Source organism: Oenanthe melanoleuca, chromosome 3 (assembly GCF_029582105.1).
Source record: "Oenanthe melanoleuca isolate GR-GAL-2019-014 chromosome 3, OMel1.0, whole genome shotgun sequence".
Classification (NCBI taxonomy): Eukaryota; Metazoa; Chordata; class Aves; order Passeriformes; family Muscicapidae; genus Oenanthe; species Oenanthe melanoleuca.
This window is the reverse complement of record NC_079336.1, coordinates 58,565,436-58,587,988: the sequence shown is the minus strand read 5'-3', so window position 1 is coordinate 58,587,988 and position 22,553 is coordinate 58,565,436. Positions and strand designations below refer to the sequence as shown.

Sequence of the window (22,553 nt, the reverse complement as noted above, 5' to 3'; positions counted from 1 at the left end):
AATAAAGTGGCAGTGTAGATAATGCTGAAGCACAGAGGCATTAGCATCACCCATTTGGAGCAAGCAGACAAAGATAAGCTGGTTTTGAATTCTGTGGCTAAAACATCAATGTAAGAGTGAAATAATGTAACTTTATTGTTTTAATGGTTATTTTCTCTGAAGAAGCCCTAGCTGCGATTTAAATTAAATAGTAACAGTTCTGCTAGGCCTGCAAATGGAAAGCTGCACATTGCCTGTTCCTGTTGCTTTGTCAGCATAATGCATCCAAACTGAGGCTGTCACTCCTGAAGAAACAATATTATCCTTACACTCCAGCTAGAGACACGCTAAAGCCTTAACTTTTGAAGATATAAAACATTCAGAATATCACATACGTTCAAATACATAAATTATTCCCAAAAAAACTGGAATGGGTGCTGTTGCAGTGTACCTTTCCCAGACTTGAAGTGTATGTACCATTTCAGTTTAAAACATCAGACATGGGAAAGGAAAAGTTGGTGTGTGATAATCTCTCATGATTTAAAGTTTCCCTTATTTGAATGCAGTACAAGTGGGAAGTCCATCCATGTGTTTGGGTTGTGGAGCACTTCCTGCCATTGGAGCACTCCCTGAGAAGGAAGGTCCATAGAGCCAAAGAATTCCTCTGCAAGAAAACAAAAGGAAAGATCAGAGTTACTTCTCACTTGGCCATGCCCAACTTGTGGCCAACCCTTTCACCCACTTGTACATTCTAGTATTTTCAGCTGTTCTGTAGCTCCTAAGGCACTAATTGCAATAAATGGTATTTAGACTTTTGAACTATTATTTACATCCTGTTAAACTGGGATCACTCTCTGAAGAGTGCAAAGAAAAAGTTTTTGGCTGCATGACTAAAAGCAGAAGGGAAAGTGTGCATGCTCAGAATAGCAGAATGGCACTAAGCTCCTGCTCCAGTTCATTGCAGCTTTGGACTTGGATCACTTACAAGCAGCTAGTACCTGCTCTAGCAGAAAGGCAAACACTGGCTAGGATAAGCAACAAAAAGTTCATGAGGAAGCCTGCATGACATTGAGTTATTACTAGTGATAATACTCCTGTCAACTGCATGCTGATACCAAAACAACATTTGACCCTTTCCTCTCACATACTGCAACCCACAGCACTTAACTCGCTGGGAGAACAAGGATGGGAGACTTTTGGGCAGACAAGAGACAATGCTTCCCTGCTCAACTACGAGTGAAATAGGGTCCAATTCAGTGAGCAGAGGGTTTCTCAGGCATTGCTCAGACCCAAGAAAGCAAGCTCACTCTTATGTTAGAGCAGAGCCCAAAACTTCAAACTTCCAACAGCCCCTTTAGAGCAAGTTTCACCTCCTGTATTTCATTGATTGGACTGATTTGCTGATACAAAATAAACACAGACATAAGCAAGGTTGGAGTCTATTAAATGATTAGTTCTCCTGCTTCCTTTTGATGAGAAGTTATTTAAAATAAGCCAATTCATAGAAAATAATAAAAGGAATAAGTCTTTAAAAATATGTAGATCTCTGTGTGAGTTACAGCCACATCATTTCAGTGCTTGTCTTTGCATGGTTCTGACCCTTAAAAATCACTATGCTAACAAATGGCTATCCTGAAAATTTCCACTCATAACCTTGAACCTGCACAGAACCTGAACAGAGGCACTTGCATCAGCTCTTGCACGACTGCATGTTGCTTAGGACAGTTCCCAGTTGCTGGGACTGCATGTGTAGGCACATGATAGCAGGTAATAAATAGCACAGTGTAATTATTGCTGCTTGGGGGAAACTAAATGCACTTTTCCCCAAATTACCTTCAACTTCCAGTGATAAAAAACTTACTTGCACCAAGCCTGGCTCCTCCTAGGAATTGATCACTTGCACTGAAATTTGACTTGTGCCAGACAGTCAGGTGTAGACATGATTGCTGTAGCTGACCTGGAGTCACACCATCAAAGACAAACAAGTGTTTCCACTGTGGACAGGCTTCTTTCTTCAGGACAGGAGACTTTTGCTTTACCTCTGCTTGGTCTGAAAGGATAAGACAACTTCCCCCCCAAAAAAAATTAGGCTACTGATTTCTCAACCAGAAAACAGAACATTTTTAACAACCAACTAGAGCCCTTTGGTTTGCCTTACATAGCAAAACCCTTCAGCCTTAATGCAAGGTAGAACATGGTGCTCTTGTGTTTATTTAGGGACCTGCACCTTTTCCAACCAGCCTTTATTGCAGGTGCAAATAAAACTCTTTTAGTCTGCTTTGACTCTGCTGCCACTGACTGCTGAAGGAGTCTTTGCTCCACATGCTGCTACTCAATAGTGCCTGAAACCTGCCTTTCAGCAGATGAAATGCTCACCCATTTTGCCAAAGGTGGGTGCCACAACAGGTGAAATGGTTTTATGAGATGTAAGTTTACCGCAGTATCATCCTTCCAGTGGCATCTGATGCCTGTCAGCAAGGAAGTAAAACAATCCCACATACAAGCAACTCAGAACACTGAAGAAAAATTCCGTTCCTTCTCTTTCAAAATGTCAAGAATGAAGAGGATAAAATTTTCAGTATTTCCAGAGCTATACTTCATTCTGCAAAGGCACAGCTGAAACTGTGACAACACCTTCTGTATTTGCACCCTTTTTTCTGCTCCCCTAATCCCTAAGAGCACATACTTAAACTAGTGAATTCTACATCTAATGACATCATTCAAATCTAAAATTCAGGACCAATAGGACAGGTGGGACCCATCACTACCCTACAAACTGCTGCTGTTCTGCAGACAACCAAGTGTCACTATTACTAGGAAGTCTGATTAAGAGTGTGGGCAATGCCACACTCCCATGCCAGTGTCCTGCTGAAAACATGTTAATATGCACATTTGCATGGAACACATGTGACAGTCTCTATTTGAAGTGTTAGATCTCAGACATACCCTTTAACAAAGGAGTTTGGCATTCCAGCAGATCTCAGCACAGGCAAGTTCTTGGCCCCAAATATCATAACCTGAAGCTGGCAGTTGAGAACTCCTTGGTCTTTGTTTCCTGAAAAAGGAGCACTTATCACATGAAATGCCCAGTTAGTTCAGCTCATAGCTTAAGATGCTGCTAAAAGTAAGTAGGGGAATGCCTAAGTGGCACTACTGAGATAAGGAGTCATAAGGCTGGACTAGGAACATTTCAGAGATTTGAATGTTTGTACAGTGAATGATTCACACACAAAGCAAACCAAGCAGTGAGCAGCAGGCTGCTTTGTGATCCCTGTTCCAAAGACAAAGCTTTCTGTTGTGTTTGTGAAAAGCAAACACAGGGCAGTACACACAGAAGCATTTTTCTGGAACAGTCAGAAGCAGGGGAGAGAGCCAAACTCAGGGTGTGATACTGCTCCACTCAGCTCGAGGCACAGAGCAGAGACCCAAAATACAGGCATGCACAGGGAGGAAAAAGAGAAGATACAGAGTTGGTAACTTTGGAGTAATTTGGAAAAGGAAACGAAAATAACAGAACAGTTAATTAGAGCTTCCTATTAGTCTCTACCTGCTGCTGCTGTTGTCCTGACAGAGAGCACTACTAGAGCTCTGAATGTCTCTACACCTCACTGTGGTCTAGGGAGGTAAGGAAAAGGAGGTTTTCCTATCCCTCCCTCCAAAAGTGTTTATTTCACTCCACTAGCAGATGCCTGCTCTGACATACTACAGCAATACTTACAGTACCTTACAAGTTTTCATTACTAGAAACTGAATCCTGACTATACGTTTTGAACCTAACACCCTTCAAGTGAAACAATCTCCCTAAGATGAGACCACTGGAGGAACCCAAGGGTGCTGGTCTGGTATCCTTGCAGATACTTCCCTTCCAAAATTTCCCCAGATTGTCCAGTCTCTGCCTTGGACAGCAGAATGGCTGTTTCACCTCTACTGCTAATATCATGACAGGTGCAAGTTTGGAAAACAGCTGGATGCATCATACTGCTGCCATTACAATGTGCAACTCTTGTTGGCATTAAAAAGAACAAATATACAAAGCTTGAAAACATTTTGATTTAAAATAATCTAAGATATAGAACACCACAAGGCACCATTTACTGCAGCTGTTAAAAAAACCATACAGGAATATTACAAGGACACTTTGCCAGTCCTTCATTGATCTCAATTCTTTTCTAGCCAAGGAATTCACAAAATCATAGAATCATTTATGTTGGAAAAGACCTCTAAGATCACCAAGAGCAACTGTTAAGCACTTGTGAATGCCAAAACATTTTATACCTTCAAACTGGAGGTTTTGATACTGGGCTGGTACCGACAGCCTTACAGACACGAGGAGCTCACCGCTGTACTGGATAAGTTCATCTTCAGGCTTCTCAAGCTGAAGAAAGGGACATACAGAAGTCTGCATTACTGCAATCATTCTCACAGCTTATTTGTGTTTCCAACACATCTTGCTCATGGGCTGGATTGACAACATTTTGCCCTCAATGATCTCATAGGGGTGATCTTTCTCATGGCTTTCACTACATCTTGCTCTTAAAGGTACAATTAAGCACAAAAACTTAGAGTCACCTTGGGTTTGAGTGGGTACCAGTCAAACTGCATTGACTCCTCTTCAAAGTTCCATTCTGCCAGGGGAATCACCACTTCCCCCAAAAACACCCTGTATTTGAGAGCTCCTGCATGCCACACAGAGATCTGAAGTTGCCGACTTCTCAGCTGGGAGTATTCAATCTTGTACTAGAAAGATAAACAGCATGTACAGAGCAATGCACAGGATGAATGCAAGCCCACACTCACCACCTGCTCCCAGGAACCCAGCCACAGCATGACTGAAAGCCTCTGGATGAGACAGAACCATGTTGTCTGAGTGTGCTTTGCAAGCTGAAAAAAACCCCAACTAGTTATATATTATACATGCTGAATAATGCTCATTCAAATAGGAAACAACATTCCAGGAATACCTTGACCTGCCTTGCTAAAGTTTTTGATTAAAAATTCAAAATTTTAAGTTTTGACTCTTGACAATTTTTGCTGGGGTTTTGGTGTTAGTATTTTTATTTTTTGTTCAGGGTTTTTTTAGTTGTTGCTGGTTTGCTTTTTGTTTATATACGTGTGTATACATACATATGTGTGTGTGTATATATATATAAATATATATATATATATTCCTGTTTACACTCCAGAATATGGCTGCTCTTGAGACCAGCTCAAGAAGACACCTAATGATGGTTCTTAAATTCCCATTCTGGTCTGTGGACAGCTACTTAATGCAGTCAGCAGGGGCAAGGAAGTAATTCATCTGATGACTAATTAAAGCCTTGATCCACTCTCCAAACATAGTTGGAGCCCTTTGAGACATTGCTGGGTATCTAAATACACCCCCCGAGACTGGCAAACCCAGCCCACAGGTGACCAGCACAGAAAGCTGGAGGCAATGGCACAGGCAAGGAAATCAGTACCCATATTTAGGCTGCTGAATCACAAGTTGGGTGTGGGCTCTGTGGCTGATCATCCTGAGTCACCCTGGGCTCCAGTGACTCCCAAGAGCACATGCAGCTACCTTAACCTGAATCCCACCCAGTTGGATCTCAGTGTCACGATGGAGTTCATCTGCAGTAGTACTTTGCACTTTTGACCATTTTTGCCGCTCTGTATAAACTAATAATTAAACTCTCTCTAAATATTTCTAAGTAAACACCTTTGGAGTTTATGCAGCCAGCTCAGGCATGGCTCTCACTCTCCTTTAAGCACTTCTGCATGACTGGCATTGAAAAAGGACTATAAAATTAGGACCAGTGATTACAACTTCTGGCCATTTTTTTCTGCCAACTTAAACCCTATAGAGAGGCTTTGGCTGTATAAGAATCACATACATTACAAAAATCCTTTTATGTTATTATCAAACATGAACTATGGTCTTTACAAACCTTTTGAATGTTTCACCCATTATTGATCCTTGACGTTCTCACACACCAAGAGTTGGAAGTAATACAAACTTTTGTGTAGTTCAAGAAGCAACACAAGTTTGCCTCTTCACTAACTTTGCATCATATCTCTTCCAAGACAATATATTACTGAAGAACTCATCATTTTATGTCCTACTGCAGCTTGGCAAAGCACACACACAAAAATTGTTTGCAGTGATCTAAGTACAGAAGTGGAGCTGGGAAAGCTGGGATCAAACAAACTAATCCAGGCTCTCCCAGCTGGCAGTATGCAGCTTCATATTTAATGAAGTGTCTGTGAAGTGTAAGAATAATGACTCCTGTTCCCTAAACACAATTCTAACAAGGATACAAAAAGCAATACTGAAAGGCATTGAGGAGTTGAAATCATAACTACTCTTCTCTGCTGGGATTATTAATGTTTGAAATTAGACAGTACAAAGAAATGCCAAGCATCAACTGCAGAGGGAAAAGGAAGCAGACACTGTTTTAGAGATGGTGGATTTCAGTTGGCACACAGTTAACTGTACAGAGACACTTCCAGTGACACTGACCAAAGGGGTATCACTTGAAAGGGATATTTGTGTAAAATTACAACTGTTCTGCAATACACCCAGTTTCTGAATGTACAAGAAAAACCATCTATGAAAGACTTTGCTTTTGTCAGATGATAAATCAGAGCAATACTATTCACTAAAGGTAATTTCTTGGACAAAGGCAGACCACTCTAATAGTTTCCAATTTACTGTTGCAGCTCCAAAAGCAACCATCTGTTATTAAGGCTGAAAAAAATATAATTTTAAAAATTATTCTTTGCAGTGACTCCTAAATTTGCCCCATGAAGTCAGTTCAGAACTTGCAGAATTGTACCATGGAAAAGCATACTTAGCAGCATGGAATTGCAAACCATACCTTCAGAGTCTCATCAAACTCTGGATCCACTGTGCTCTTTTTAACAGCTGTCTTCCTCTTACTCTGAGGAGATTTATCAGGAAGTACATAAACCTTCACATACCTTGGAGATAAAGATACATAGAAAGTGATCAGAAGGGGCAGGGAGGTTCAAATGAAAAAATTAGATGCGAGGAGATTTCTCTTAATTCTTAAACAACTTTATTGACTTTGCAAGCTCCTAAGCAATAAAATGGCAAAATATGATTTATATATTTTCTTAATAAAAGCAGATAGGCTATAAGGATCCTTCTGTACCATTCAGCTAATGTGTTTCAATTCCATTGTACTTGGGAATGGATTAGGATCTGAATAGGAATCCTGTTGTCCTACCCTCAGCCTCTGATCAAACAGCCCCCTAAAGAAGTCACCTTGTCAGTTGTAGTGACAGCTTTATGATGGAAACAAACAGCATATTATGTGCTTAAAGAAAAAAAACTAAACTCAATCAACTTTAGAGTCACTGCTACTTGTCCCCCAGCATTCATGAAGAAAATCTCATCTTCACAACATCAGGTAAATAATGCAGAATAACTCATAGGTCTTACAAATGCTAATCATTCTAACAGCTACCAGAATGAAAATGGGAGATTACCTAAAGGGCTCAAAACTGCCCTAATATTGATTGAAGAAAAATCAGCCAAAAAAATTTCTGGAAGCTAAGTTGGATCAATAATCAAGCACCAATGATTAATGCCCAAAGTTTCTCAAGTGTAGGTCAAGTGAATGCTAATACATAAGTATTCCCCTTAATATCAGTTCAATGGGCTGTGGTTGTGTCATGGCTTCAAAAGTAAAGAATTTCAGCAATAGTGAGTGCTTACAGTTTGTCAGGGAAAGGAGTGGATGTTTACATAATACAAAGCATTTTAAAGCTGTACTTATACATATTTCAGATATTATGATTTAAATGAATTTTAAAACAGCCTCTTGATTAACTTACTGGGCAAACAAAATCAGCTGTATCTCATATCATCAGTGCAGAACTTACACATATTCCCTATTTTTTCCAAACTGATCCACAGGTAAAGCTACTTTTTAAAATATGCAGGTACCAGAAGATTTAGCTTCTTGTTCTATGAGCCCATATCATTTTAATTAAAACATAGCCAGCCAGACTTCAAACCAGCAAATAAGCTAAATAATTGATCAGATTTTAAACATCAATTAAAAGCCTGCTTTTCAGCAAGCATGTCAAATAAGTGTGCTGTACTTTTTCAGCTGGCTTGGAAACCAACAGAAATATATAAATATGTGCCCATAGAGAACATGATGTTTACTACACAGCACTTCCCACACTGCCTTTCCTGAAACTTTGCCTGGCTTAATTACCAGAGGACTTAGAGAACCTTGACCCACTTCTGAAGTACTCCCAAAACAGCCCTTCTCCACAGGCCCATCACCAAGCTTGTCTTTATGAATATACTCAGCAAGATCTGCACAAAATCCATCATCCTTCTAGGTGAAGGTGACTGCAAGGCCACAATTCCAATGTGGGTACTCAGATGCTCAAACATGGTGAACCAGCAGGGGCAAAAACAGGTAGTTAGGGAGGTAGTCAGAGAGGACTCTTTAGTGATAAACAGAGAAGCCACCATGGCTTAATAATACAACCAAAATTTTCTGCACAGTAATATTTACTTCCTCCTCTTACAATGGTACATAATTATTAAACAGCTTTAGATTTTAAAATATGTTGCAGCAGTTGAAATTTTTACTTTTATCACAGAAGATGGAAACACCCAAGCAGTATAGCAACCATTCAGTGACCCACAATGGGTCAGCAGATGAACTAAAAACAGGACAATCTCATGTGTCAGCCACAACTTCAGAACTAGACTAAACAGCTATTCCTAAGGCCCAAAGGTACTCAGCAGCAATACACATACCCAACTGCCTGTTCACAGGCTGGGAAAGAGAATTCCAAGCAGAAAATGGTCATAATGGAATAAGAACTATTTGCCTTGCAGTGTGTATGTGTGCAAAGGATTGGTGTGTATGTTGGATGTTCTGAAGGTGCCAGTATGGCATACAATCATGTATCAAAATCCATTCACTCAGAACATGTATAAGTATTGTAAAAACCAGAATATTATCCTTACATTTCTTCTTCTTCTTTACAGAAATACTTACGGGTTACACTTTTTCTTCTTCTCTTCTCCATAAGCCAGGTTCTTGCATCCCTTGATGCAAACCTCCAAGATGCAAGCTCTGAAGTTGTACTTTAAGGCAAACTCTATTTCTCCTGTGATGTTAGCCTTGCCAAAATTTCCAGACTCAGTGCAAGTGCTGCTAAGACTATACAAACTCCCCTAAGAAAAGACAAATGTCTGGTAAAAGCAGCTTCAGATCAAACAGGACAAAACATTTCTTTCCCTCAACAGTCAGTATCTTTACAGATATCACTGTAAAGCTACTGCAAATCATGAAATTTAGGGCAATCTGTAGAAAACATTCCATTGATTCCATAACATCTCTGAAAATCATGACTGCTTTCCCCTCTTCAGTAAACTTTCTAGGCTGAGAAAATGCTTTAGGTAACTTCTGGATCTAGAAACTGTTTTCGTATAAAACTGCTACATTGCTTTCCCTGAGAAAAATGGGCTAAGTGTCTGAAAGGGAGTGAAAAAACCCTCTGGAATCTAAAAGCAAACTCTTTGAATTAGAAGCCTGCTTTTAATACATAGCTCATAGTTGGGTACACTACCAAGACATTTGGTTCTACCACGTATTAGAGGAAATACCAAAGTGGCCTGCACATCCGGTAAATACTTTACAAGATGTTCCAATTCTATATAAAAATTATGTACTCTGTATTGCAGACCATTCAGGAGAGATTAAAATATCAATACTTCCAGCTGTTGTATGTGGGTGCATAAAGAGGATGCTCCCTAGTTCACCTCAGCCACTTTTTTCTCTGTTCATTTACTTCCACCTTTGGGGCAAAGGTTTGGATGCTTTATATATGATCCATCCACACATATAAAGAGCACTTGTTTCTAGCATTTACAGAAGGCAGGACACAGCAAAGAAGGAAGAGATCAATCATTTGTGGGCCCAGCCCAGACATGTAACTCTAGGCTGCTATCTTGCCTTTGCTGTAACAAATTACCAACTCAGAACAGTTTGATCTCTATTCATTCATAATGATATTCTTTAAGGTGAGCCCTAGAAACATTTTACACAGAATTTGTCACGAAGGCACCACTGTTGTGATCAGTCTCTCAGCAACTCTGCCCTAGATTGCTAAGATATCTGTGTTAGATCACTCCTCCCCCTGAAAATAAACACCAACCCACACAGGACTGGTTAACCAAGGAGTTCTGCATTGCACAACCCAGCAGTGTGCAAAGCAGTGTTTGCAAGATCATATCTCTCTTCCGTGGAGATGCTTTTCTTCCTTTGTGCAGCATGCCAAATATTCAGTTCACACCAATGGATTTATTAAAGAGGCTATCTACTCTCTCTTTTAAGCTCTAAGCAACACACACATGTGTCAAGAGAGGGTAAGAGTGCTTACTGAGGAAGTCAAAAGAAGTGTAAGGACTGTTTTGACCTGATGCTTGTTGCAAATAATCTTGCTCCCTCCACAAGAAGTGTAGCAGCTTTGTTCAGCTCTGCACTTTCATTCATCAACATTTTTATTCACTAGACCAAAAAATGCTTATTTTCCACCAAAATCCTTTGCAGTAAAGGAATGCAAAGAGTTTTGTCCTAAGCTCATATGTCCTAAAACAAAGTTCTGTGAAAGGTCATCATATTTATTCAACAGAACACTCTATTTATTTAGGAAGGCTGGATAGGTGTTATGGTTAATGATGTTTGGACTGAATATCACTACATGAGTCTCCCACCTGATCAGGCATCCCATACATTCTATGTGGAAGTCACCACTTTTGGTTCAGTGAGCAGGGATTTAACATATTGTATTTCTGCTGGCATGACTGGAAGCAATGCCATCTGATGTTCTAGAGGATATATTTTTTATTAAGTGGCCTTCAATATCTAACAATTACCCATAAAGAGAAGTTTAATGGAATTTGACCTCCACCTTTATAAGATAGTAGAAGATATTTCCATTTTAAGCCTGAGCTTTCTACAACCCAGCTCAAATGGTTGTCATTGGAATCACAAATGTAATACAAAACTGTTTTCCATTTGTCAGCTTAACACCTCAGACTCCACAGTGTAATCAGCTGTGAGAGAGCACCAAGGTCCCTGTGTGTGTTTCTACTTCTCTGTCAAGTGAGCAGCCTGGTTTAATTTTGATTCCCCAAGTCATTCTAGTTCCCTTCTTTACAAGATCAGTCATGAATTCTTTGGATACTTCACCTTGCCTAACCTCATCACTAATAGATAGAAATTAGCTTCCACAGTTAATCACAGAGGCTTTAAAGCATGTGCTGAATCCATTTATAACCAGCTTCCTTCTCTCTCATTTGCAGTATTCAAAATGCCATCCAACAGAGGATGATTCAATGCCATCCCCTAAATCTGTGAACTGTTCCCCTGGCTTCCATCACTGTCAGTTTCCTCTTCATTCACTGGCATTCTGACATTTGAATTTCCACTGACATTTCCAATACCACAGTTCTTGCAGACTGACAAAACCCTTCTGGTTAAATGAAGCTTGAAGAGAAAAAGCCAGATACTGGGTGAGAAAGTACCACATTCATAATCCCAGCCCTAATAATCAAATGGCAAGAACACTAGCTGCATTTGCAAAATTCAGAAGAAGCTGCTCTATCAATTATTCATTATCAGTGGATGATATATCCATCAATTATCCATTATTAATTTGCCTTATGCTTCAAAAAGTTCACAGTGTTACTATGAGGACTGTGCCAAAGGCACCAGTCTTTCATCAGATAGAAACTCAAGTGCAATCTTCCTTCATTTTGTAATAGAATCCAAAATACACCAACATTCTGCACAAGCTTTTATATCTGTTCCCTTTAAACATCTCTTCTGGTGTGTTTCACCTTTAACTTACATGTTTTCTGCCATCACAGAAAACTGTATCACTCGTGGGACTGGTTGTCATGTCTTCTTCCTCCTTGCAACTGCTTTTGCTCTGAGTTTCACTGTCATCTTGGGCCCCAGTGATGAGCTGTTGCAGACTGGGTGTACTTTTCATCTGTAAGAAATTCAGAGAGTCATTTTTTGGCTTTTTTCGCTTTAGGAAAAATGCCCTGATTCAAGAATGCTATCAGAAGAAAAATCAGTAAATATCTACAACTGACTCTGATTAAGGTCATTCAGGTGGCACACCAAGATAATGTAGTAACTTAATTTAAATGTTGATTTATAACTCTCTCAACCCAGTTAGTGGTACACTCATTATAATAATAATTTTTTTAAAATCAACATACCATCAGCTAATCTAAGGGTCACAACCACAGCAATTACTAACAGCAGTCTACTAATAACACACTAAAAGTAGTAATATACTAATAAAAGTCCTTATTAGGCCTTAACAAAACAGTAATTTTGGAAGAAAATATAATCTTGCCTCCAGGAAATTAAGAACTGTATTTTGCAATATGCATGACACATGCCCATATTTACCTATGCAAGAATGAACTTAAGTTGAAAGACTTTTGAAAACAGAAACAGACTGACAAGTTCCTACTAAGCTTTGTTTATAGAAAAAGTTGAAATTTCCAAGGTGTTCTTGACTTTGCTTTGACTAAGTCCATTTACCTTTCCAATTTCCCCACAAAAACCCTGATAATTTCTGAGAGAGTTTTATATATATATATATATATATATATATATATATATATATATATATATATATATATATATATATATATATATATATATAAAACAGTCAAAACTCCTTGAGATTTATCTTCGCCACCTCTGTTACCAAGAACAATGGCTAATAGAATGAAGTGCCAAAATACAAATACATAGGGCTAGAAATATGCTCAAAATATTGGTGTTTCTGGCACACCACTTCCTGGGGATAATACAATCTATGGAAAGTATGTTGACACCTCAGTGGATAGGAAAAAAAAGTAAGGTAAGAATTTTTACATGGTTAAGATCTAAGAAAATATTTTATTTTAAGAAGTTGTGTAACAGATTACCTGAAAGACTAAAAAGAATATAATGTGACTGAATCAATAGAAAGGATTAGGACTTATTTGCAGAAAGGAAATGGAAATGTGAGAGAACCCCTCCTGCACAGTCAGCAGAAAGCACTACAAAATGAGGACAAGAGATGAGATAATACAGTGAGATTACTTCTGAAAAAAAAACAGGATGTGCAAAATCCTAAGCAGTCTGCTGTTAATATAACACACAGAAATTGTGATGCCTATTAAGTGCTTTGCCTTAAGGACAGATGCAAGAATTAAATTACCATGTGAAAGGGAAACATATAGAAAATGCATTCAGAATACAGTCTCAAAAAAACCCCAATCAAACCCAAAATAGTATTTCCTAGCCGAGAAACTGTCTTCTGCTTTATAAAACACAACCAATTTCACTTGTTAACAAACTACTACATACAGAATTTTACTTCAGAATACTACAGAATTTTAGCTTCTACTTGGATCAGAAAGACTTTGCTATTGTGCAGTACAGAACATAGAGAGACTGACTAGGCAGCACAGCTACCAGTGCTAAACTCAGCAGCAGGTCACACATGCCCAGCCCAGCTCTGTCTGCTTCTGTTGCCACAGCAGAGGTATCCCACAGCTACCAATGCACCACAAACAGCTCCCAAACGTGGCACATGCCTGCTTGCTCCCCCAGTGAGGCAGGGATAACTGCACTTCCCTTAATAAACTTAGGGATTCTGATGATGAGAGGCCCTCAAAATCCAGATTTTACACTGGCAGGTATCTCCTGCCATTTGGTTTGGTTTCTTCACTAATACTGAGGGTTAAGTATAATCTCTTTCAACTTCAATCTGAAGGAATCAAGCTCTGCATACATCACAAATTTAGCAAACTTTCTTAAGAAACAGATAGTATTATCGAGGCTTAAGTAGTGCCCCAGTCTTAAACACTGCACATTCAAACTTGTGGTTACAGTTACAATTTCAGTCATTCCTTAAAGAAAAACATAGTTTCTAGGGGAAAAAAACCACCGTTCTGAATCATTCTCTGAAAATGAAAGTTCTTTCTAGGGTGGAAACCATAACAGGATTTCAACATGATATTTTCTTATAAATATAATTAGTTGTTTTGCAAGTGTAATTTAAAACAGGTTCTGTCCCATAACTTAAGGTACACTTCTAGTAAGGATGTAAACAGTCACCCTTCCTAAAGGAAAACAAAGTTGAAGGACATTTACAAGAAAAAAGTCAACAATAATTCTAGCAAAGCTAAAATTCTAGCTTAAATATAGTCCAATTGGTTCAAATTACTCAGAGAAATAGTGCTCTGGCACACAAATATTGAAATCTATTTTTCAAAACCCGCAATGCAAAGTGTGGATATAAGTCCTAAATCGTTAAACAGGCAATTGAAACCCCATACAAATAATTTGGATTCTCCTAGTAATTCATTTCTGAAGCCAAAGAAACCATATCCATCTTTTAAACGTGCCATATTGTTTGCGACCAGTATGCAGTGAAGCACAGTCTGAATTCACATTGTCTCCAACTGTGATGTTTTTCAAAGCATCAGAAGAGCAGTGCTCTGCCTGTGGAATAAAAAGTTAACACCAAAGTGTGGCTTGCCACAATGAAAGCAGCACTTATGTAAGCAATAATTGTTGCCAATTCTATTGATAATTTAATTGCATACAAAAATACCTGGACTACATTCACGGAGCTCTCAGACCTTGCCTGGCCAATTCAAACTGCCCAGCCCATGCAATTGGACATCCTGTCTCTTCCATTTATCAGCACCTAACACTTCTGAGGAAAGTGAAAAAGTACACAAAGGAACTGTGAGCAATGTGTGCCACAAGGTCTATCCCAAAGCAAGGGCTTTTCTCAGCATCTAATCCAGCCACTTAGCAAACCACACTGACCTCATTCAGATGAACAAGGCAATTCAGTAAGTACCCACAATGCGGAAAACAGTATGGACAAAGTTCAGTCACTTGAGAGCTGAAAGGGTACTAAATAAAACCTTCAGTGTAACTCTAAAGCAGAAATGTGAGATCATCTTCAGCCCTGCACAATTTTTAGGAAAACAGATGACTGGATTTCTCTCAGACTTCTCAAGAAAATACTGAAAGCTAGAGACTGTAACCAAAGCAAAAGGAAAAGGGAAATTGCTTAGCAACTAACAGCAATGCTTTCTCCCTGCCAAGTTAAAATATGTTCAGAAAACATCAGGATGGGTTTGGGATGGTCATAGTTTGTCCTGTTCAGCAGTAAAAGGGGCACCTCCTTGCAGCCCAACAATCACACAGAGCAGGTATCAATTCAACCACAAGAGAATCTGTGAGCACCTGACAGCAAAATGTCCCATCCTCACCATCCTTCCCTCCCTTCATAAAAATCGCAGTCTAACACTTCAACTCTGGGCTGACATCAATTGTGCAGAATCTGTCAAAAACTTTGTGAAAAATCAGAGTTCTGGCCACAGCCAGTGAACATCAGCTACGTGCTGTTCATAAAATAAAAGCAAAACTCCACTGTGCACATGATTGCCCTCACAAATATATTTCACTCTGAAACCGCTTTTACAGTTAGAGACCGTGTACAATAATATGGATACCCTGCTTGTAATGTTGATTGCAGTGTCAGACTGGCTCCTTCTTTGCTTTCTTCTTTCCACATTCTTCCCATAATCTGCAGTTAGGACACACCTGTCAGCCATATCATTCTGGGACTTTGATATTTCTGAAGTGAAAATAAAGAGAAAAGTCACTATAACGAACTTTTCAAGCAATCCTATAGACTTATAGGCTAATTCTGTAGCTTTCAAACTGTCATCCTACACCCTCAGCATTGATCTCCTAAGAGTAAGAAACAGATGGGAAGACAAGTGATTTTCATATTGTATATAATTATACTTTGCCTGCCTAAATCTTTCATGCTGTTTCAACTGGAAATTATGCTTCTTGCTGCCTATCATTATAGCTGCTGCAAGGATTTGTAAGCCATCAAAGAGCATTTCCTCTCAGAAGCAGCTACTACAGTCTCTATGTATAATTTGATTTGTAAAGCGGTTTGGTTCAGGATAAAAGTAAAATCATTATAACAACATAAAGCATCATGACAATGGAAAATAAAAAGAAGATCATGTTGGAAAACATTTAGAAATGTATCCAAAACATGGATGAAAGGAGGGATATTACATACTCTGGTCCCAAACCACATATAATTTTAAGAACCTGACTAGCAATCATTGACTTCAATAACATTATGGATAAGCTTATGTCCATACTTCGGCACCTTGTTGAATTAACACTTCAGCAACATGTAGTTTATTGGCAAATAAATCTACAGGACAACTGAACATTTAATGCCCTACTTTTCACTTCTTATTCCTCAGTGTACGCTCAGAATTTCACTTAAAAGGAAGGGCAGCACTCATCCATGATTTCTGAAGTTGAATACGAGCAGGCTTAACTGCAGATACTTTGTTGTCAATCCCAGACAGACTCTCATGAAGAATTAAAAATTTATAAGTAGTGCATGAAATAGCTATCATATGTTTAATTCATACAGAAGAAATAAACACTTCTCTCACAAAATGAACCTCTGTGGAGGAACCTCAGACAGCAGACAATGCAACATTATGGTATTCAAAAAACAATGGCACTCAAGTGTGATTTTTAAAGACACTCTGGGTTAGTTTTGTTCTTAGCAATCAGTCCTCAGATGTTTACTGTACTCTGTGTACACTATTAAAACACCATGTGACCTATTCAAAGGCAGGCTCAATTAAGCCATCTCTGTAAATGAAACCAGGTTTTTAACATACACAGTGAAATCAGAGATCATAAAAGAGACTGGAATTGAGAGTTCTAATGGAATAGATACAATCTGAGTAGCTTGACCAGCAGTAGAGGCAGAAACACCAGCCTTGCCTCACACTCTCTTACAAGGAACAGGTTACAGAACAGGTTATTGTGTGAGAAAACACAAATGTTCAGTTGTCATATCTATTCCTCTTTTGGCTTCTCTACCCAAATATCAGTAAGACTGACACACTCTTGTGCCAAGAGCAATTTTTCACTGCAAATAAAACTACAACCAGCAATTCATTTTACATTCACCAAATGGCCACCACTGGATTATAATATTCTCTTGCTGCCAAGCCACACTGGAACAGGAAGTAGCAGCATAAAGGAGCAGACTGTACAATGGCAGTTTTGTGCTGCACACGCTGCTCCCTCGTTCTCACTGCTCTCAGACACGCACACACGCTGGCTCCAGTGAGAGAGCCAAAGGCAGAACGAGGTTCCTCAGGTTTATTTACTGCAATACACAAGAGCTGGGTGTATTAAATACCTCTGCAAACCAGGACACTTATCTAGATAAGATACAGAGTACTAACTTTAGACACTCGTGATCAAAAACATTTATCAGCACAGTACCAGGTTTCATCTGAGAGGCCATATTGTCTGGAAAAGCTTTCTTAAGTCAAGAAACCCAAGCCTTTCTCTCTGTAAGACTTCCTATACTTTTTTAGTTACTGACTTCAATGATTGAAACAGCCTGTTATTTTCTCCCAAATTAAACTGCTCCACAGTAACTGAGGATGAGAGCACCTGAGTGGGGTTTTACCCATAGCTGAACTGAACTACCAACTTGCTTCCATCTCCCTCTGCAACCCCTGCTCTGTTCTTCTCCATCCCTGATATGGCTTCTGATCACATGGACCAGCATTCTGTCGTACATGTTTCAACATATTCTTACCTTGAGCCCATTTAACTCACTAAAACAGCTAAAAAGTACCTGTGTGCTTTGTCTAAGTTAATATTCTTCCCTTCAAATTAGCTAAACTAGTTTCCAGAGGGTTCCAGGTGCTAATTATAGCAGTATAAGGCTTGAAAGAGAGAGAAAAGAAAGATGCAAGTGGAGTAGAACCTTCCTTTTGGTAGCAGGGAATTAATAAATTAGTTTGCTGCAGTCCTGACAGTCTTTACCAGTAACTCTGGGATATGGCCAGGCTTCAAACTAACAGAAAGCTGAATAAATTACTTTGCATTCAGTTCTGTGCTGCCACTATTACTGTTTCCAGTGTCTTACAGCACTGTATGCTTGTTTAGGAACAAGTCACCACATCTCTGCATAGCTTTAGCATGTGTTCTCACAGACACAACATTAAATTTGCACAGTGAAAAGGGAATAGGTCTTTAAGATGGATAGAAGAAGCTAAAGGAAAGACCAAACAAGAATAAAAAAACAAGAGTTAGGGCGAAAGGCAGAAAGGCACTGAAGCCAGACTTGTTCAGGTCTAATCTCACATGTGGGGCTGTGCAAGTAGAAGCTAGTAAAAGAATACTACGCTTTGTTCAAATCCATGCAAATTTGGAAGCCCCTGTAATCTTCTTACAGCTCAGAAGTTGTTTTCCTCTGGTCACCAATGCCTTTAATTTGTTTCTTACAGAGGCTGACTGTCCTCAGTGTACTTACCCTTAGAGGTGCACAGTCTGCATCCCTAGGAACAGCAGGCAGTGTAAGAGAATGGAAGGAACCAAAAGCATCAGAATGGAACAGGAGTTGTTACTAGAGAGCACTTAGAAATGTGCACTGAAAAATTCCACACAACTAGACTGAGAAAGAGGAAGGAAGTCCTCATGAATACTGCCAGTGAATGAAAATATTAAACTCCTGTTAAATCATGGACTCTTTGACTGGGTCAGTTGGGGTTCAGCCAGATAACATGAAGATCAGAAATTGGTAATTACTCTAACATGGATTAAATACACTGCACCTCAACACATGATAAACTAAAAGAAAAATAATACAGAATATACTGGCAGAATACTGAAGGAGAATTAGATTTCTTGCACTATTTTGCAGGTTGGCACAGCCTTGGCATTAATTGTTTCAGCCATTACTTGTGAGCCTTTTTTTATAATAACTTCCTGGGCAACACTGTGGCCAGAAATTCAATCATTTGACTATGTTATTCTGGAATGACAAGACAGTGAAAGCTACTTACTTTTCATATGTGTTGTGAGAGACAAAAACAAGTTCTCCACAGACTTATTAAATCTTTTAGACTCTCCAAGTTCCTGCAAATAGGAGATGCAAAGAGTAAGAAAACACAAAATACTTGTAAATTTAAAGTTTTCATGATTACGTATCTACAGGCCACATAACAATCAGATGGTAAGGCTGCACTTCACTCCTTTGCTCCCAGTAGATAAATACATCTGAGGACATACACTGACATACTTGGGAACTATCACACTAATAGATAAAGATGGAAAGTAATCTTTTCAAGTTCCATGGTCTTTCACATATAAGTGGAACTTCTTGCAGAAAGATCACATAGTAACTTAATAAATACAGCTAATTACATCACTGATTTGTTGTGAGGTATTTACTACTTTTATCCATTACAGAACAAAGAGTTTTCATCAAACTCCAGGTAAGTACATAAGAATATCTACAGATCTGCAAGAGGCTTCAAAGCCAGAGCTGAAGATCCAGTCCAAAATTAAATGAAACTGTAATTTAGTGTAATTTCTGTGAGTTTCAAGCCATGTTCTACTATTCTGTCCACTAGAAACTGCAATGCAAAGGCAGTCATCAAATTCACTGTTTCTCATTCAGTAATGAAAGTGACACATCACTACTGAATATCATAGAAACACAGGATCCCTTCGAGTGGAACTCAGTTCTCAGTCAAGTCTTCCTGTGATGAGGCACCAAAACCCAGATGCAACATTCTAATGTCAAGTAGAGTGCTTAACCAGTTCCCTAAAAAACTGAAAACTAATTTAAAACAGCCCTCAAAGCCTCTAAACTTTCTCTCCCAGTAGCCATGCAGCATAAAAATAATGACAAACTAACAAAAGGCTGCATTTAGTGGCATAGTGACATTATGGCGGTTATTTACCACATTTCTGTGGCTGACCTTTTCATATGAATGACACTCTAAGTGGTGCACTTATATGTATATTCTGCAGATACATACATTTCCCATCACATTGTTTCCTGCTGCAGATTCTGTGAAAGGAGGTGGAGTCGGAGGCACGACAGAAATCTTACTAGAAATTTAAGAGATAAACAGTGCAACAATTAATACATTATGCCAACAGATGAATAAATAAAGCATGTCCATGCACAGTATCTTCATTACCTGTGTTTCCTACACTCTATAAAGGTCTGGGTCAACATCCTATGTCTGTAAAAGTTGCATCACAGGTTTATTACCCGTTCTTAGGAATTAGGACAACCTTTCTACCTTCTCAATCTTGGAGTGCTCCCGGTAAAATTATTAAATTAGAACTATCAGGAAGACCTCATTTAGGATAGACTCCCTAGACTTCTATATGGCTGACAGTATTACAATCTGTGTCCTGAGTTCTAAAACACAATTCCTGTAAGATGCACCCCACATCTTCATATTCAGAGATGTTTTCAGAAAACAGTCATCTTTATTTACAATACTAAAAGGATCCTTCCTTGCCTGGGTTCAGAGTTGTTAAACACCCTTTTAACATTCCTGCCATTCCATCTGTGATAAATAATCCTGGTCTGTGGGGAAAAAAAAAAATAAAATCTTATGATTCTGTTATCACAGCACAATCACAGATCCTAAGGCAGCTGGTGAAATTCCTTCTTGATTCTTTTTTAGTTTTTACCACATCCAGGTAAATCAAGTCTTGGTTAGGATCTTATCCAGCCAAATATAAGTTTCTTTCTTATGCAGCTGTGCCTTGCCAGACAATTCTATTAAATTGAGACCATCTCTTCATATCTTATTTTACACTGGGCTTTTGGGTTTTTTTCTGGCTGGTTTAGATTTTGGTAGTAGTTGTTGCTGTTTGGTGTCATGGTTTTTTGGTTTGGTTTATTTTAAGGCAGAGGGTTCCTTTAATAACATAATAAGCATACTTACTTCATTATGTAGCACTGGTAATAACTTAAGTATGATCAGGCCTTAGCCTTTAGTCAAAGTATTAATTCACTGCAAACTAGATTTTATTTTTTTTTTTAAGTTTGGTAAGTGAAAGTGTCTACCTTCTTGTCTACTATTTATTGTAAAACTATCATATCAGCAATATCTCCCATTGAACAAATAATGATGCTGTTATGACACCTAGCAAATAACTTTCATTTACAATCATTTAAAACTATTTTGCAAATTAACAGATAATTTTATGAATAGTTATGCAAAAAATATAAGTAGATAAAGCAAAGATAATGCAAAGATAATGTTCCTTCAAGTAAGATACTATTACTCCAAACATGGTACTTACTTTCGGTTGTACATGAGATCTGTTCTGTGGATGGCTGACAGCTAAAAGTGAAAATTTTTCTATGCTTCTATCATTTGAATTCCAAAAGTAATGATTTTTTTTTTTTTTAATTTTTTTTTTCTTAATAAAGGACAAACTACTGGTTGGTTTATAACATAAAATATATCACCCATACAAATTCACAGTGTCCTAGGACTGTTTGTCCTTTTATGAATCTCACCTCAGATTCTGGTAAGATTCCAAGAGCTTTGCACCAACTGTTTCATGTCTGCCTACGGAGGAAGGAAAAAAAATCCAGAGATCATTTAGTACCAACATCAGTTACTTAAGCCTGTATAACACTTTTTAAAATCCGTGCCTTTCAGGAACTGGCCTGTGTTTACAGAAGCTCATGCACATGCAAGTCAGGAATGAAGTCAATTCCCAACTAATATATCAGCACATGTTCCAAGCAACACGCAAGTTTCTGCTGCATCTCAGACAGTACCATGATCTCACCCTTCCCTGTTGCAGGTGACACATTCAGATGAACTCTTCACCAATGCTAAGGACAACCACACAGAGATGCCAACAGGCCCATTCCTACACATTGCCAAGTGCTCTCAGCCTCCCAGAGTCCAGGAGGCAGGTGGTGCATGGGCCCACTGCACCGAAGAGCACTTCATCCACAAAACTCAAACACCACAGGAAGCTTGAAAACGTGTACAAGAGCAGGCACATGGTCAACTCTTGCACCTCATGAAAAAATTTTTCACTTTTCCTACTAGAGACCTGAGCAGTGATGAAAATGCTTGACTAGCTCACAAACATGAGTGAGCCTCATTGCTAAGAGCATCCCTGCAGGGAAATGGAAATCATGGCACACTCCTCAGATGAGCAGCCACATGATGTGAAGACACCAAGGAGCGAGAGCTCCATCAGGCATGAACAATGAAGACTCATTAAACTGCCATTTTATCTCAAATATAACAAACAGCAAACTGAAATTATCTGGAGTGACGTTAATCACTAGTAATTCCTGATACAGTAAGCAGCATGTGATCCATGCTTTGCTGAAGATGTCATTAATTATAACATTGCTTACATAACAGTAACAGACCTTAGTAGTGGTAGAAACAATAATCAGCTCATAGATGCTAGAATTTTCAATCAGAATTCTAGAATCCTCTCTTATTGATATATAACATCTGCTATCTTAGATTTTAAATTGATTGGTCACTAAAAGTAATATACCACTTTTATTAAAATATTAATCTCATGCTTTAGGTAGAAGATAAAAAAAAATTAGTGTAAATAACAATAATATTTTTTTACTACTCA

At 38.7% G+C, this 22,553-nt stretch overlaps 1 protein-coding gene across 3 annotated transcripts in view; it reads right to left on the bottom strand.

Annotated features, from left to right (window-relative positions):
* Positions 1 to 111: 111 nt before the first annotated feature.
* The window catches only part of SYTL3 (synaptotagmin like 3), a 33,147-nt gene continuing 10,705 nt past the window's right edge, over positions 112 to 22,553 (bottom strand). For all 3 annotated transcript variants that reach the window (XM_056486293.1, XM_056486294.1, XM_056486295.1), the window contains 12 exons: positions 21,454 to 21,505; positions 19,946 to 20,018; positions 18,965 to 19,037; positions 15,563 to 15,687; positions 11,869 to 12,012; positions 9,009 to 9,187; positions 6,837 to 6,939; positions 4,549 to 4,716; positions 4,255 to 4,354; positions 2,926 to 3,034; positions 1,841 to 2,046; positions 112 to 643 (listed from right to left, as the gene is read on the bottom strand). In XM_056486293.1, the coding sequence (XP_056342268.1) occupies positions 513 to 643; positions 1,841 to 2,046; positions 2,926 to 3,034; positions 4,255 to 4,354; positions 4,549 to 4,716; positions 6,837 to 6,939; positions 9,009 to 9,187; positions 11,869 to 12,012; positions 15,563 to 15,687; positions 18,965 to 19,037; positions 19,946 to 20,018; positions 21,454 to 21,505 (1,463 nt within the window). In that variant the 3' untranslated portion in view covers positions 112 to 512. The remainder of the gene's footprint in view (positions 644 to 1,840; positions 2,047 to 2,925; positions 3,035 to 4,254; positions 4,355 to 4,548; positions 4,717 to 6,836; positions 6,940 to 9,008; positions 9,188 to 11,868; positions 12,013 to 15,562; positions 15,688 to 18,964; positions 19,038 to 19,945; positions 20,019 to 21,453; positions 21,506 to 22,553) is intronic.